The sequence below is a fragment of the Pagrus major genome, chromosome 24 (assembly GCF_040436345.1).
Source record: "Pagrus major chromosome 24, Pma_NU_1.0".
NCBI classification, from domain to species: Eukaryota; Metazoa; Chordata; class Actinopteri; order Spariformes; family Sparidae; genus Pagrus; species Pagrus major.
In genome coordinates, this window is record NC_133238.1 from 10,843,620 (window position 1) to 10,861,610 (window position 17,991).

General features: G+C 42.0%; 1 protein-coding gene across 2 annotated transcripts in view; it reads right to left on the reverse strand.

The window, feature by feature from the left end:
* zranb3 (zinc finger, RAN-binding domain containing 3) overlaps positions 1-17,991 on the reverse strand; it is an 80,168-nt gene that overhangs the window by 33,668 nt on the left and 28,509 nt on the right. For both annotated transcript variants that reach the window (XM_073462155.1, XM_073462154.1), the window contains exons 8-13: positions 17,762-17,896; positions 13,366-13,485; positions 8,922-9,041; positions 8,060-8,239; positions 7,400-7,573; positions 6,045-6,489 (exon numbers count right to left, since the gene is read on the reverse strand). In XM_073462155.1, coding sequence (XP_073318256.1) covers positions 6,045-6,489; positions 7,400-7,573; positions 8,060-8,239; positions 8,922-9,041; positions 13,366-13,485; positions 17,762-17,896 — 1,174 coding nt within the window. The remainder of the gene's footprint in view (positions 1-6,044; positions 6,490-7,399; positions 7,574-8,059; positions 8,240-8,921; positions 9,042-13,365; positions 13,486-17,761; positions 17,897-17,991) is intronic.

Consider the following 17,991-nt stretch of genomic DNA (forward strand, 5'->3'; position numbering starts at 1 on the left):
GCACAACGCTGCAGATAAAACACCTGCCGTCCCCCCCTTTCACCAGCTCTGAGATCAAGCAGCCAATATAATTTGCTGGGAGAATGAATTTTGTTCGTGTCACATTGTTTCCTTAATTGCACGCCTGCATCATGTGCAATCAAACCTAAACAAAATAATTGCCAGCGATTGCTGCATCTGTGCGGCGCTCCAGCCGGCCGCAGAGAACCCCATTTAACAGCTGATAATGGCGCAGTGCCAAACGCATTCCTCGCTTTAAAGAAGCAGCTTACGGCACCTTGAAGACCGGCTATCAAGCTCGTCCTGCGGTTCCACTATTAAACCATTCATGTGATTTTCATTCATACCGAATGTCGTAATTCAGTGAAGGTCAGGCAGAAATCTAAGCCACAAAAATGTTAATGGATTCAAGGATTATGGAATTGCCATTCATAGACTTGCACATTGCTTAAAATTGTACTTTTAAGTCATGTTCTGAGGCGCTGCCGCTCATAAATGGAGGGTGTACTTTATCAAGGTAAAGCTAACAGACAGATTAGCTGCTAAAGGCAAGAAAACAATTATTTATAACTAAATGTAAATGTCACAGAACTTCTTCAGGAGAAGTGCTGTACAATTTCCTTCCCCTACTTTTCCTAGTTAAATTTAAATCATATCCTTTCACATTATTTGTTGAACTTGAGGTGTGAAATCTAACAAGACAGTAAGTTGTGAGACTCGGGGACGCAGAGGGCTAATTAGTGATCCTGCCTCTCTGTGGCTTGTTTCTTCAAAAGGCCAGCCTCTAGTCGGCTCCCTGAAATGTCATCTGAGTCTCCGGGCTCCTGGCCCCACAGCTGCCCCCCCTCCGCTAACAAGCCGAGCGAGACCGCGGAGAGACGGCTCAATTTGTGTTAAGCTGTCCCCACCAAGGAAGATGTTAACGGGGAAATCCTACAGGGCCGTGCCTTGACTTTACCAGCCAACCTCCTTGTTTTCCCCCCAATCAGGGGCCCATTATGTCTGTAGTGGCTTGATAAGGTTCCAAAATTGAGTCTCGACATCCAGACACACAATCATGCTACTACACACAAGCACATTCAAAAAGCATGTGATCCTACGCATGAGCCGTCGGCATAAGCTTATGAGGATTCACATGAAAAATGACACACTCGAGTAGTTAATAAAAACAGGAAAAGCTTTCATTGCAGTCTGCAGGGAGCGAAACAGCTGCAGCCTGTGACAAAGAAGAATCAAAGAAGAGGAAAATACTGGGTCCTCAAATATCAAAAAGTAAGGCTGGATTTTGTTGTTACATGCACAAAAATCTGTGAAAAAAGAAAAAAGAAACAGAAACAGGACAAGAATAAAGTGCGAGCTGAAAGGTGTAGAGAGCCAGGAGATAACCAAATTGCCCTCTTCCTGTATACATCTCTCACAGTAGGTGCTGAGAGACAAATTGCTGGTCTACCAGTGAAAGAGCTGGAGGACTGAACTGTGCCCACGCTCCCGGCCTGAAAAAGCTGCAAACACAGGAACTCGGCACCACTGATTCAACCCCACGAAAATGGCTGAGCAGAAGCTGCCTGGATGTTTACTGGCGTAAAAATCAACTTCAGGAAAATGTTCATGACTAACCCACCTGAGACGCCAAACACCGTCACATAAAGGAGGTTATAATCCTTGACAGTTTGATTAAAAACACTTCTCGATTACTGACAATGCAGCACAACAGTGATTCAATTTGTGTCCAATTAATAAAAGCTGAATTACGTAAGAGTTACACTCCCCTACCACTCAGGAAATAACTTTCTGTGGTAGATAGAGAATTGTTGGCCGGAGTGGATGAACAGATTAAGCGAAGCATGCCACCTACAGAATTTCAAACTTCACCAGAAAGCTTTGGCTTCCCACCAAAGATGTCTCCAAATATAAAAACTGGCTTTGACGATTCACCATTCGCCAAACCTCTCCACCGAACAGCAACTGTTTAATCGTAGCTTAGCAACCATAGTTTGGCACAGCAGGCCTGTCGAGTGTTGGATTTCTCAATGTGATAAAGTCGTGTTCCTGGGGCTGTAGTAAGAGCAACACTCCAGATAAAGCTATAAAGGTTGTCTTTTTTTAGACTTTCAAAAGGCTAAAACACAAGAGCGAAAGTGTAAGGAGTGGATTAAACGGTGTGTTTATCTGCTTTAATGTAAGTCATGTTGTTGTTAGCATGCCCTGCTACCTAGCTTATTAGCTACAGTAGCAAAATAGCATTACTTTCAAGGTTTGAAGGCATATAATCAACGAGCTACATTAGAAAAATCCCAGTTGAGGACTGGAAATGCATGGGAACTACAATGCTATGTCAGAGTTTAAGCTAACGTTAGCAGCTCTGTCCTGCTCTTTGTTTAGTCAGTTCTCAACCTCAAAGACTTTTTAGGGTCAACTGCAATAAAAGAACAAAGCTGCTTTATTTAGATGTCTTCTTCATGTTTAAGCAACTGGTCAGAATGCTAGTTTAGGGCATGTAACTTTAGCCTTAATCTTTTAGCATGATATCATTTTTATGGTCGTCAAGTGCATATTTAAGACAGGTTTTACGGACATGTTAGGGACATTGGGTTCTCATTTAAAAAAGAGTTAATGGAAAACATTAAAAAGTCAACTGGAGAAGGAATTTTCAAATAAATCACGAAACTAGCATGAAGTAGCTAACGTTTGCTAGCTACAGGAAGTCAAATCTGCAAGCAACTGTCGTCATTTCAGCTGACGAAATCGACAATGGTTGAATCAGATATTAGAAAAGAGTTTAGTCAGAGTTTTGTGCGGTGTAACCCGCAGTTTCTGTCTCCCACATCAAGCGTCAGTACTTTCCATCAAATCATATAATCTTTCTTTTCCTTCTCATTTCGAACATCTCAGTCTAGTTACATCAATCACCTCCTGGTACAACAGACCAATATCCTTCTGCATGCTGACTATTCTTCCTCTGCAGCTGCTGTTTCGCTATATTTTTGCCATGCCGATCAAATCCACAGACTGTGGAGGCCAAATGGTACTTCTTCAGTTCCTCTACTTTAAATACGAAGCCCGGATGTCCTCGCGTCATGCGTTGGTATCAAGCGATTCTCAGCAACATATCTTCACCAACACAACTTGTTCACACAGTGTCACAACTTTCTTTCAAGTCATTGTGAGAAACTGTTGCTCTTGAAGGGATAACATCTCATGTCACACTATAGGATCTGACCTGCTTATTTTCTTACATTTCATCACCAGGCTGAGGATTGCGGTGCCAAGTTGAGAGATATCTCCATAAATACAGTTGTGATTTTGCAGCACAGTCTGTCATTTACAAATTTAGCAGGTTGTTAAATTCCCCCCGTCTAGCGAGCTGACACAGCCTGCTGCTGTGAATGCAGAGTGGCGCTTGTGACAAAGAAGAGAGTGTGATTGCTGAATAGTTATCAAGCATCTGCTGCAGCTGAGCATGAAATGGGGGGTGAATTCTGTTAAAAAATGTGCGTGTGGGTGAGTGTGTAGGTGTGTGTTTTTGTGCCGCTCAAAGGCCGAGGTGCTGCTTGTTTGAACTACGTGTGTTTTAAGTGTACCATCATCACTTCCAATGGACTGAGCTGCAAACAAACCTTCAGGATAGCCAATATTTACTCTGTACTTACACTAAATATAGATCCTATATTTGTATAAAGACACTTGAGTCACTGGATAACGCTTATGTACAGCATATGTGTAACAGTAAAAATAGAGGGAGATTCATGCAGTTTTGCATCTTATATCAACACTACTGCTTTGTAGTACAGAGGAGGATGTTAGTGAAGGAAAAGTCAACATATCTGATGCGATGTCCACAGGTGTTGGGTGACTGTCTGTCCAGCTAACTAACTAGATAGCTAAATAACATTATTTTTAATGACAAAATAAATAAATCTGAATATTGTGGTTAGACCATGGTGTGGGAAGTACAGGTCACATAAGGGCTAGTGAGGAAAACCAGGTTAATAAAACTCAGTTATCATTTCTATTACTCATTTATTTTTCACTTATCATTCTTCCTCCTCTACAGGTCAGTTTAAATTCATTATGAAGTATAAAAGCCTGCAATTTGTCCGACAATAGGGGAAAAGATCAGTTCGCAGTGTTTTCCTGAAGCTCGCTGAGCTGTCTACCGAAGGGCCAGAGGTTATTTTGTCATGAGTCATCTTGCTGTCTTTTCATTTAGACACTGTGAATCCTTTTAAAGTGCAGTTGTTAATTACTGAGTATTTTTAACTGTAAGGACTTGTTGTGGTGTTGAACAGTTATAACACATTATGTCTTAAAAGAAATAGTCCCTGTTGCGTGTTGCTGTTTCCAGTCGTTTCCTTTCTTTATGCTAAGATAAGCTAACTGTCTCCTGGTGGCTCCAGCTCCATAGTTAGTGCACAAATATGAGAATGAAACTGAGGTTTCTTTTCATAATATCTTGTCTAAACCAAGACACATTCCAGTCAATTAAAACAATCAGTCCTTTAGATTTCTGACTGTAACATGTTACAAACAAAATGTCTTTGATTTGGTAGATGAATTCTTTCTGATTAAAGAAGTATTTTTTTATGGAAAATAAAACATAAAAGCCTTTATTTGTCAGACAATAGAGGGGGACAAAGATCCATTTTCTTACTTTGTTCATTGGCAGCCAAAGGGGCAAGAGGTTATGATCACCCGAGGATTTGTTTTTGAGTCATCTTGACTCTATTGTTGTTAATTAATGAGCATTTTTCTAGAAGAAAATGTCCTTTCAGCTTTAAGGGTGCAATATGTAAGCGTTTTAGTCTAGAACATTAAAAAAAAATAATTAAAGGTATCGACAAAATGTGAAAAATGACAGTTTTGATGTCTTTGTATTGTGTTGCAGAGATGTCTACTGAAGTTAGCATGCTAACCAGCTAGCAGTGTGCCCTGAGCTCCTGCACCCGGCAGAGTTAGCTAATGGGACCGCAGCTAACTGAGCTAGCTAACAGCAGCTGTTGTTAGCAGCCGTTAGCAGTTACTCTGGTGATATGCTGCCCCCTATTTGTTAGCAGCGGCCAATTCTTATATATTGCACCTTCAAGACGTAGTTGTGGTGTTGAGCAGTTATAAGACATGATTTCATTAAACCTTCATTGTTATTTCATTTCAGTACAGAGCGTATCTTCGCCTGTGTCTGTCTTTTGTTTAATGAATCGTCTTCTCCACCTCTTGGCGAAGTCATTCAATTGATTCTCAGTGGGAGGCTGTGTCAGACTGGATAGAGAGAGATATATGTTTGTCTGAGTTTAAATTACAAGCACTCTGATATCAACACAACCATAAAAATCAAATGGAACATCCTACAATAAAATAAGCACTAAAACTAATGCTGCTTAAATATCACTGCTGCTGCGAGTGGGTCGAATTTTGGGATATTTTCTTGGAGTCGTCTCTGAGCTGATCTGATGCGTCTCAGACATTTAAAGAGCATGGACCTGCAGCCTGCCAGGTCATAACGACTTCCCTCCCCTCTCTTTTGCTAGATACAATCATAGGCTGTCAGAGATATCAGCCGGGGCCAGCTCAACTTTTCCCAACTTTGTGCGAGACGTTTGCAGCAATAGTAGGCGCCTGTTCACTCTCTCTCCCTCTCTCTCAGCTTGACAGGTGAGAATTATACTGTGTCCTTGTCATCTGTGGAGAGAGAGAGCGAGACAGACAATATTCTCCGAGCAGAGCTATTTCAGACTCTGGCAAGCCTGCCTCCATCTTTCGCTATCACGCATCTCCATCTGGTTAAATCTGTAATGCTGTTCAGAAGTATTATGTCAACAGACTGCTACGATTGATATTGACGGGAAGGAAAATAAAGCAATGAATGGATTTCGGCTTCAGGTGCTTCATTCCAAGCGAGAGATGATGGAATTATTGTCTTTCTCTTAATGGAATCCAGTTTGTTTTGCAATCAGTGAAATGAAGTTTGTGAATTAAACAAATAAATAGTGGAACACACGTACAGCGTGCGGGTAGATGGATCAGATGATCTGTTTTTTTAATCCTACCTGAACTAAGAGCAGAAGAAGGGCGCGGAAACTCGCACATCTCGCAGTACGGCAACAGACCGCTGTTGGAGTAGGTGCAGGCCCCACAGCTCCACGTCTCAATGGAAGGGTTGGGCTCCGACAGCTTCCGCGGGGCCATGAAGGAGACCGGAGCACAAGGGCTGCCGGAGTCGATCCTCCCAGCTGTTGACCTCCGCTTCCCCCCGAACCGAGACCTGGGGCTCGGGCTGGGCTGCGGCGTCCGGAGCCTCTTCAGCTGGGGGGCGAAGTCCGGGTCCGGAGAGGGCTCTCTTTTTTCAGAATTCACACTCCCAGATGGTGTGGCAATCACCTCTGAGGAGGGAGATGGAGATGTTCCTTCATATTCTGTTCTTCTCCTCTTCTTCTCCTTGCCGCCGCCCGGGGAGAAGAAGGAACGGATGTCGTGCTGCTTCTCTTTCTCAAACTAAGAAAAAAAGCAAGTTCAAGTTAGTTTGTGTGACAGTTAACATTTGCTCCATGAAGGATAATAAAGTAACAGAGCAATGTCACCAGGCAAATCTTACCCTTTGATAAAAATACAAAGCAACATTTTCTGACGCCAAGTTGTATCCTAGTAACACAGAGAGGAATACTGAAAAGTACCTGATGACTAATGATGAATAGGCACAGAAAAGCCTTTCATCTCTTTAAAAAAATACTCGTCTAATATGAATCAGAAATGTTTCACAGCTCTTTCAATAAGCCGAATTCCTCCTGTAATCCATTGTGCACTAGGTGCCGTGTGGTGATTGCACTTAACGTTTTGAGGATTGTGTAATTGTTTCAGAAAAGAAAACTCTAAAACTAAAACATCATTTAATCTCACAAATCTCAGACACACTCATCATCATTCAAATTCAGATGAGCTCTTATGTCCTTTTTCGATTACTGCATTTATTAGAAAAAAGAAGAAAAAAAAAAAGCCTTGGACAGCAAATCTCAACGTTACCATGGTTACTCTACTCCAAATGTCACCTCAGTTTTTAAAAAATTGTTAGATTTTCAAGTATGTTTGGTCTGCACAGAGTGATTCACAATCTGGCTCCTCTTCCCTCTGAAGGACTTATTATTAAGCTTCACTCAGAGAACAGCACTGGAGCGACAAGGTCCACTGTTATGAGTTTCCCAAGGCCCTAATACTGTACAATGAGGAGCCTTCTCTATAACGGCAACCAAAAAATCTTATTTTCTGCCACTTTATATCCAAACTTCCTCAGATAATATACATCTTCAGTACTATCATAATCACTTCCTTTAAATATCATCAGATGTGTTGTTGTGTACTGTATCAGAAATTACACAAATTAAACCAACGACTCCTCCATCTGACTCACATGAGTGAAGAACACGTCATCTTTGACGCTTCCTGTGTTTCCCTCCAGAGGCAGCACCATCTCACCCGGCGTCCACGCGTCGGCAAAGTTGAGGAACTCCCACTTGTCTTTGTCGCCCTTGTCGGCCTTCAGATATTCCTTTCTTCCATTCAGGGTGCAGCCCGTAACCGTTTCCTGACAGATACACAACATCCAGTACACTACTGTTTACTTCTTTCACAGCTTTTCTTTGGCTTCAACATCAAACTTCATGATGGTGTGGTTAAAAAAAAAAAATCACACGTGTTCTGTAATGAGCACTATCACAGACAGGAGATAAAATATTATTTGAATAATTCAGCTTTAATTACAAATCTTGACATCTGTGGTTATTAACTTAAATCCCCAAAGCCTGTTCTCACATGCAAATCACTTTCATTGGCACTTCTAAGTTTACTCACGCGTGCATACAGCATATGAAGCTCCATATTTTAGAAGAATGAAGCATACTGGAGCATTGTGATGAAGTGTTGTTCGAGCAGTCGTTGGACGTGAGATGTTTTGAGCGACGTACAAGTGAGATCACATTCGGTTGAAGGAACACTGTGCAACTTTTAAAGTAACTCTGGAGTAAGAGTCACTTTCTGGCATGCATTTTTCCCTTAATGTCACCCTCAGTACCTTCCTGTTGAGCATGGACCACATGACGGTGTCAAAGGTGCCCTTGGCGATGAGGTAGTGCACGTTGACCGAGGCCGTCTGCCCGATGCGGTGGGCTCGATCCTCAGCCTGCTTGATGTGACCGGGGTTCCAGTAGAGCTCGGCAAACACCACGTGGCTGGCGGCGGTGAAGGTCAAACCCTGGAGAGGACACGCACACATAGAAAAATAACAGCCCAATGAGATTGAGAATACCTCATTTAACCACCTTAAATGGAACAACCCACATCCAATGAACTTTAATTTAGAGGAATCCTTTTTAATAACAGAATATTAGCAGCTAATTGCCATATTAGTGCTTCAAGCACCCACTTCAATTGATTGGAATGCATAACATTTCTGCACAAACTCGGTCACTCGGAATAATTGAGTTTATTAAGTTCGTTATTAAGACTAATACACATTTTCAGCCTTCTTTTCTACTTGCACAAATCTTGATTATGATTCACTGCAACCAACAGCAGTCACCATTATTACAATTTTGCACCAGATGACTCTATTTAGCCGATTTATTGTTGCAGTACAGCAGTATGTGTGTTCAGGACAGCGAGTGTAAAGGTTTCATTCAATTAAAAAGTATTGGCACAAACTCTTCTGAGTCTAAACATTCCTGTAGATGAAAATCAATCATTTTTCATTCACTTTTCCAGGACATAAAGTGTGATTTGTGATTACCTCCAAGTGTCTTTATTTGCAAAGCAGATTTTGTTTTCAGCCGCTCTGAAAATGCATTATGTTCGTGTTTTATTATTCTCTGTGAAAAGCGAGCTTCCTTTATCACTCAACTCAAATAAACAGTTGTGCCGAGTCTGTCTGTGAGTACCTGACCGGCTGCCTGGATGCTGAGGACGGCCACCCGTGTGTCAGGGTCACTCTGGAACTTGTTGACCAAATGGATCCGTTCTGAGGACGGGACGCTGCCGTCGATGCGGATATAACCAGCCTGGAACAACAGAGGCAAGAAGATAAAACATTTACTTTTTGGAGGAAAATTCAGCTTGTAAGTTGTGAGACTTCAGCCTCACTAAATCAGTTAGAGACCCCTGCCATGTGCACAGCTGACAGAACACCTGCAACACAGAAATCTTTGAATGAAAAGCTGTTTTTTTAGACTCATTTCTGTTTCATTCAGAGGAATCTACGATACCTCTCAAGCTTTGGTGCTTTTCTGCTGCACTACTTTTAATTTAATAGCTGCTGTAAGTGATTTCTTTTATTAAAATAGGTGTTAAACCACACGGAGAGCAGGATCCTCCTGCTTGCTGCCATGTCTGGTGATTACCGCTTAGCATTCATGTGGTGACGTAGAGAGGAGGGAGGGACTGCGAACTGCAAAACGGACAGGACGTTATCTTACAGCGGCTTTAACAATGGATCAGTGTGAGGGAGTTATCAACCGGCTCTGCAGTACTCTTCAGCTTTCTGGAACATTTTAGCCTCTTTTAGCCCATTGTTTTGGTTTACTGGCTTCCAGCAGCAGGTAACAGGTGTCATCAGTGAAAAAGCCACTGCACATTACCTGGCCAAAACCAAATGGCACAATATTAGCAGCTAGCTTGTGAACATAGCAAGACAGAGTTAAAAAGGGTGAATCTTGGACTAATATTATTCAGGTGGAAAGGAGACATGATCCCAAATTAATGTTAATGTCGCTCCGTGTCTGCTGGCTGTGTAAATAGGCAAGCCTTTGCCCACACATTTGCCATGACAAATTAATATTAGTTGATGAGCAACAGTGTCCAATATCCATTCATAAAATCCTGCCTCTTCCTGTGGATACAGGTCCAATATTAACACCCGGCAATCGCCGAATGGCCGTAGATTTTCCATTTGGCGAGTAAATCTCTGTAGTCTATCTGCTAACACTGGCAGGTAATTGTTTGTACCGAAACTCCCATGTAATTAAAAACATGTGCTGCTTGTCGTCATTTATGGACGTGTTGCTTTTGTCCACTTTGCTGTCTGTGTCAGAGTTTCACCCACCCAGCGTAAGGACCCACAGACTTCATGGTGCATTCAGGCGTACGCTGTCAACTCTAGAATCTACATCACTCTGTACAGCAAAGTGCGTGGGCACAGACAGGGACTTCATGGTGTATTCAAGTGCAATTTGTTTATATCACATCGGCACAAATCTACACAACCATTTAATTTAATTCTTAATGTAAACATTAAAGGTGCGCTTTGTAGTTTTGGGGAAGAAATTGTGAAAATTGTTAATTATTTCTTTTCCAAAACTACGTATTGCACCTTTAATATTTTTAATAGTGCACCAGACACGAGGGTTCCTTGTATTTACAGATTTAACTATCCCAGAATCTCTTTTATTTCAAAGCAGAATTAGTACTCTACCTGAAATAAATGGAGGAGATAATATGTGTGTGTTTGCTCACACATTACATTGAACTGACTAGAGGCTCACACAGTTTGGGAGCGACAGCATTGTCCACCTCTACAAAGCACATACAGGTTTGTGTTGGAACATTTAAGGCGGGCAGCTTTTCATTAACCTGAATTCTACACTAGATGTTTCAATAGCAGGTGTGTGAATGAACGAGCAGAGGAGCTGTAATGAATTACAGTAAATGAAACAGCTTCTTTGAAAGAAAATCAGCGCGATAGTAATAACACAATATTTTGGAACACCGCACAAAGAGAGCAGAGGCGGCGTGTTCATTAAACCTGAACTTGAACTTGACATTCACTGAGCTGCTAATGCACCGTGGCCGACTGCACTCTTTTGATTTGGGTCCATCGGTCCTGCAGAGCTGCTCAGTGGCCAACAGTAGGAGAGCGTGCTCGTACTGTGCAGCTCCCACATGTGAATGTAACTGTAACTGCATGAATATGAAGCAGAAAGTTGCTGAGAAAGACCAGAGAGGTCTGTTTGTCTTTTTCCTGGAAAAATAAAAGGTCAAATAAATGTGCTGCAGAGAACCTTCACAAGCATCCACCGGGTTTCGACTCAAGGCCATGAAAACATTTAGAATTCAACCTGCTGTTTGTCTCTTGCACTTCGTTCGCTATATTTACTCGTTTAAAACAACTTTGTTTAACAAACCCTCCAACCACTTTGATACCAGGTGAGAAATGGGAAAGTGTGGAGCATAAAGGCAGCGATAACATCATGTGATTGGAGGGTAGTCTCTTGTCTCTGCCGAGCGTCTCGTCACAGCGCGTTGCTTGTCGTTCCTTTTTTTAGCCCGTCTCTGTTAATTGGTGAGTGCGAACGCACCAGAGAGTGAGCCTCTCACGGAGGAATGTGTTATCACACGTCGTACCGCTGTATTACATTCAACCAACACCTCCTCGACCCCTGCGACACACAAACACACCCACATGCGCAGACACACACTTGAACTCTTTCACAGGTTGCCACTGCCGAGCTAAGAGACATTGTTTGCTTGTGATGACTTGTGAAATACACCTTGGGAGATTAGTTGTGGGAGTAAAGTTTACTTTCTGGGAGAGGAAAAGTAGACTTTTCGTCAAGAATGAGAAAAAACTGATCTCTCGGATGATGATTAATAGATGCAATCAAGTTATTTTAACTGCAAAGTAAACCTCTTCTTTAAATACTAGTCCTATATTACACAGTACTTCTGAATTTAGCATACAGCATAAGCGGACGACACAAATAATTAATGACTGCTAACATCTTTTGCATATCCCCCGCTGAAGAACAAGCAACATCTTATGAGCTTAAACCTCAGTACTCGGTCTAATTTAATCACATATATGGCGAGGATCTGACTTATAAACTCAGCAGGACAATAGATGAAGAAATAATACTTAAGTATGGGGCCAATTACCTCCGGTTAGCCAGGAAGGAGGCGTGAAATATGAATACATTCAGCACATTTAGTGCTTCCAGGTTATCATTAATGGGCAATTCGGGTCTTTGTGGCTGGAAAATATCCCTTTAAACCTTTGAATTGAAATGACTAAATGAAATATCAACCACATGAAACAGCGCTCCCTCTTGTTTCAAAATGATTGACAGTGCAAGAACAACATAAATCCCATTACTTTTAAACCAGATCTGGGAGGTTTTAGGACACCAGATGAAAGATTTTAAAGAGTGTTGTGTTATAACAGCTCAGTGCACAGGAAGCAGGTTTTCTGACTGATCATTACTGAAAAAGCTCTGAAATTGTGAACAAAACAAGAAAGGAAAGTAATGGTTGGCTGACATGATGTTAAACTGACAGCTGCATTTTGTTCACTTGCCTTTTCTTGGTTTAAGTCTCTCAATGAATGTCAAATACAGACAAAAAATGTACTAGAACATTAAATATGAATTTCTTTGTGATTGTACTGACAGATTAAAATATATGATTAAATAATTCTGATGATTCAGATGGATAGAGAAGAAGATAGAGATATAAAGCAGCTGATAGCTAGGGAGCTACAGAGAGATTTAGCTACGTAAAAAGGAATCTAGTTAGATAGTTAAAAGCGAATTAGCAAGATAGATAGCTAGTACAGATAGCCAGCAAGACAGATAGATAGCTAGTCCAGATAGTGAGCAAGATAGATGAATGACTAGTCCAGAGAGCTAGCAAGAACACTAAACCACTGCAGGATCTAACAAACCTTTTAAATTAGGTTTTAATTTGCAAATTGGGACATTTCAGATTTACCTCAATAAGAAGGTAACAGCAGGACTAGGCCTGTGTCATTTTTATGCTCCGTTTAGTAGGTGAGTGAGGTTGTGGGACAGACAACAATGGAAAAAGTGGAGGTAATACTGTTACTGATTTTCTTCAAGGTTTAATTTGAATATTGGGCAGTGCTGGAGCGGGTCGGTGGCCCACAAGGGAGTCTAGCACATTAAACTACTTTGACATTTTTTAAAATTTTTCTACAATCTTTAATTTTCTTCTTTGATTAATGATACAAGCAGAATTCTGTTAAGTTCCTGCAGTGGAATGGGCTAATTGTTTGCATTGTCTAGAACAATAGATACCATTTAACAGTAAATTTAACACACGGTAACATCAATGTACCAAATCCATACTTACATACATATAGACATGCATTCATAAACAGGTCAGTGTGGCCCTGTCATCAGCAGGGTTCTTTTATGACCTCAAGCTTTAGAAACATACATTCAAGCCAGTCGTCTGGAATGAAATTCAATGATTCCCACTGACTTCAAGCCATTTTTTGCTGTTTTTTTCCCAACAGGTGCTACAGCGGCCAATGCTTACTACCCCTTTAACAGGTTTTAGAAATCCAGTTGCCTGCGGACTGCCTGGGGTTACCTTGGCCTCGATGACGGCCTCGGTGCAGGCCTGCAGCATGGTGAGGTGGTGGGCGAACACCAAGAACTTCAGCTGCTCTGCCTCCAGCATCATCTTAATGTAGTCCTTCACAGCTCCCGCCTGGCCACACACACACACACACATACAGAAATAGACACAGATGAAAGAGAGCTACTGAATCCATCACTTCACTGCTCGACCACACACAGAGGAATCGGCTAGATCAGTGAAGAAGTCAATTAATCACCGCGGCATCCTTTCTGTGTGATCGATTCTCTATTGAATGCCAGGGATCCAGACTTTAAAAGGAGAGCGTGCACAGAGTGACTGGGGCGCATTTGTCAGCTCACAGATAGTGAGAGCAAATCAATAACGCACAACTTGGAGATATGATTGGTGTGCGCTCTTTCTTTTTGGATTTGGGTGACAGCAGGTACAAGGAAATTCACCTTGTGATCCACAGACAAACAGATTAAAGGTGCGCAATGTAGTTTTAGTTGAAGAGAAATTTATGCCTGAACTAACTAAATAAACAAACTCTATTTGTTTTCACGACTGAATAAACTGAATAAACAAACTGACCATAAAGGCCAACACAATTTCATACTGTTTTACTTTGTTTATATGTGGCGGACCCTGCCACCTTTCTAGCTTCAAACAGTGTTCTGGTGACCTTATTTTCCTCTGAGAACAGCTTGTTTATTCAGTTATGGAGGATAAATATTTCTGAGGTTGTATTATTACCTCAAATTTGAATTTTTCTTCTCGAAAATTACGTAACGCCCATTTAATCTCATAATTTAGCAACAATTTAAACCGAGAGTTTTCTTTTCAAATGCCATCAAATTAGTTTCAAGACTTGAACTGAAATACGTCGACCATAAATATCAGGATAAGAGTCTGTTTGAGGGGACAGAGGAAAACTTCATCACTTTGTGTGAGTGAGAGGATTTTTTAGATTTTTTCAGGTCCTGCAAATAATTTAAATATTAGGCTGGTTACCTGTCAAAATGACAGCTGCAGGCCAGAATTACTGCAGTAAGTAAAAGTTCAGCTCAGCTATTTTATTCTGGAGTTATTTGCTGTGTCTTCTTACGCAACCCCGTTTTTACTCTTGCCTGGCATTTTTATTTTCCCTGTTAGTCTTGTTTTATTTATGAAGGCAATTGGTAACAATGCTTTAAAAAACATCACAGTCCAAATGTAACAACATCTTGCTGGTTCCTGCTGAAGCCTCTGACCTTGATTGACAGTGTGAAGCTAACTATCTGAAAAAGAGAAAGCAGCAGAAGTGCGAGCGAGTTAACTGTACCCTGCAGGTATCCGTATCTATCATTCCACCGTGCGCTGCTGCCCAGCGATCACACTGTGATGGCTGTGGCCGTTCCTGCTACCTTCAGCGAAGCTGGAGTGGATGTGCTGTACAAGCGTGTCATTGAGCATCCGGGCTTGGCTCATTTCAGAGCCCCAGGCCAAAAAGCAGCCAAGAATAGCACCAACTAGTGAGAAATACTGAAGTTAGATTTGAGTCAAACAGAGCCCTTACTAGACGGTTTTGGAGACAGGCCGTTCTCCGTGGTGTGAATCCCACCCCTATAATCTCCACACCTCCTGCAACATGACAACCTCTGCAGCCATCACACCTGCTCTGGTGGGAGAACCTCTGCTTTGCCTTGCTGATAATTAGCCGATGCGCCTGATAATGAATCTCTCCGCCAGGCCTGCCGACCCTGTTCTGATCTGGGGGGTCCTCATTACTGACGGCTTGGCTTCGCCGGCTTCCTTCCACTGAGTTTAATTAGTGCACAAACTTCTCGGCTGTCTGAAGCGGCCTGTTAGCTTGCTTTAAAGTCCAGCATCAGAGCTGTCCTCTCTGGGTAATTGGGAGCAGATGCTTGGCGGGTAAAGCAATAAAAATACCCCAAAGGCGTTTGGCAGCTCCGTCGCCAGGCGGACTGGCAGGCAGGCAGGGGCCGTGATGCTCGTCAGAGTGACATAGATGTGTGAATCTATCACACCATTGCACCCCTCCCGATGATCCAAAAAAAGAAGAAAGAACGCGCTTTTTTTTTTCCTGAAGTAGAGAAAGTGTGTCTGACTCTAAAAACCAATAGGAGAGGAAATGAGACTGGGCCGGCAGTATCGGCTTTGAGGTGGGTGAGTGGGCGAGGGGGGGGCTTTGTAATGAAAGGAGGTCCAGTGTTAGGCTAAACTGAGCAGAAATCCAATCAGCAAACAACGCCAGGCGCAGAAAAGATCCAAGCTTGGAGGCAGGCTGAGCGAGTAGCGTGTCGATGATTGCATTCGGTGGTTATCTCCGGTCTTCGTTAACCTCGGGGCTACGCTCCTCATGGCTGAGGGCGTCGGGCTAATTGAGAGGAATGCCAGCCCCTCGAACATGGCAGATGATTGGAGAGGGATACTATATTTTGTGGAAATGTTTACTACACTACAAGTATATGAGATGCTGCTTACTTGCATAGCACTAAGATTAGTGAGGCTGGGAGCTGATCAGAGATTGAAAAAATGTTTCCACAGGAAGAGAAAACGTAAATGCTTGTTAAATTCTCGGCACCAGTTGCTTTGACCCCAACCTTCCTCACACTGTATGCATCCAGCCACCTTCCCATATTGCTTATTTCTCTCTCATTAAAAAGAAACGTCACTTCAAACTGAGAGCCGACCGAGTTTCCATAGCAACAACATCACAGAGATGCTATTTTAGTGCGGTGTGTAACTTTGAGATAAGGTGTAATCATGCCAGGCTGGACGCAACTAAATAATACCTCAGTTATAACTCCCTACTTTGTCTAAGTGCTTTCACCGGCGACCATTAGGCTCTGTTACCATGGCGATGCTTTCCCATGAGATCTCACTGAGTGGTCGGCCAAGCGCTCTGAACATGATGCTGTACCATCAATTCACCATTTCCTGAAACATGACATTCTTTGGCCAGTGTTTAAGCTATTTAACCTGCTCTGGATGATATATGTAGTTTGATGTTTTAACTATCAGCTTTCAGACGACTCTCAGAGGTTAAACACCTTTGGAAGTTTAACCTGCAGGGCACATTTCCATCCATCTATGGCAATATGGCCCTAATGATGTGATGGTGCCTGCTTTCTCACAGTTTGTGTGGTTATGTAAAGCTACAGGACAGCTGCGACTAAAACGTTAAAAGATAAACGTTTATATCTCAAACTTCTTCTTAAAAAAACACAGTTTTAGTTACAAAAAGTAGTAACATTGAAATAACATTAATAAGAACATGATGTTCCAAGTGTAATAGTTCAACACTTCTTGTCAACCGATAGATGAGGACATTGACTGGTGCAGTGATTTCCTGGAGTCTGTGGGTTTTGTTATATTTGGACACAGCTGGACTACCTGTTTCTCCTGTTTCCAGTCTTTATGCTAATCTAAGCTAACCAACTGCTGGCTTGAGCTTCATATTAGGTAAACAGACATGATGGTGATATGTGAAATAAAAAAATGGCCCAAATGCAAAACACCAAGGCAGGCAGCTAAGAAAAACAAAAAGAGAGCTTTAACTGGCAGGCAACAAAAAACATAAGAAGCAGTCAGGGGCAAATCCGAGACCTAATGAGGAAAGTAAGACATGACACACAAGGATATAACCTACACAATAAAACTAAACTAAACCAAAAACCCAAACCATGACACATAGTGGTGTCAATCCTCTCATCTAACTCTCTGCAAGACAACAAATTAGCATATCTCCAATACTATTTCTTTAAAGTTGCAATATCACCTGTCAAATTCATATTTCAAACAAATGGGAGGCAGCATCACCCGGGTAACCGCTAAATGCTGCTAACTGTAGCTGCCGGTAGCTAGTAAGCCCGGTTAACAGTGTAGCTAGCGGTCGTATTAGCTGATTCTGTCTGGTTAGGGAGCGTTGGTGTTGTATACTATCAGACTATGAGGTAAAAAAGTGGCTAGGCTAGCTGGCTAGCATGCTAACCTCAATAGATATCTCTACAACCCGATACAAAGATGTCTCTGACATAACGTCATCATTTAATTCTCCACATTCTGCTGATAATTTTAGTTAACTTTGAATGTTTTAAAATAAAATTCTCACACATTGTACCTTTAATTAAATCCGTCTTGCATTTCTTGGGGACTATATTCAGCTGCGGATGAATACACATTTGGTGCTCTCGCGGTTATTCACAGCAGCAGGACGGTGTTTGTGGACTTTTTTCTAAATAAATTACAGTGTGTTACTGCTAAACAATGTAGCTGTATTTCTGGACTACAATGGACTATATAGGCACATAGGATTCTTCATAAAATTCATAAAAATGTAAAATATCAACAGCCTTATCCACTGTATAATAAAAAAGATGTACTCCACTTGGTCTCCGGTTACCTTGGCAATAGCTGTTTGCTTGTACATCTGTGTGACCAGGCTCATGACCTGAGTGAAGGGGTTGTCCGTGGCGACGACCCCCGACCCCATCCCCTTCATCAGTCTCTCCCACTCGGCGAAGCTGGCGGAGGCCTCCTGCAAGCAAGGAGAGTGCAAAGACAGTGAGGCCGCGTCCTTTATTTCTTCATCCACCCTCTCTCTCTATCTTGTTCTCTACTGTTTTTGAGATA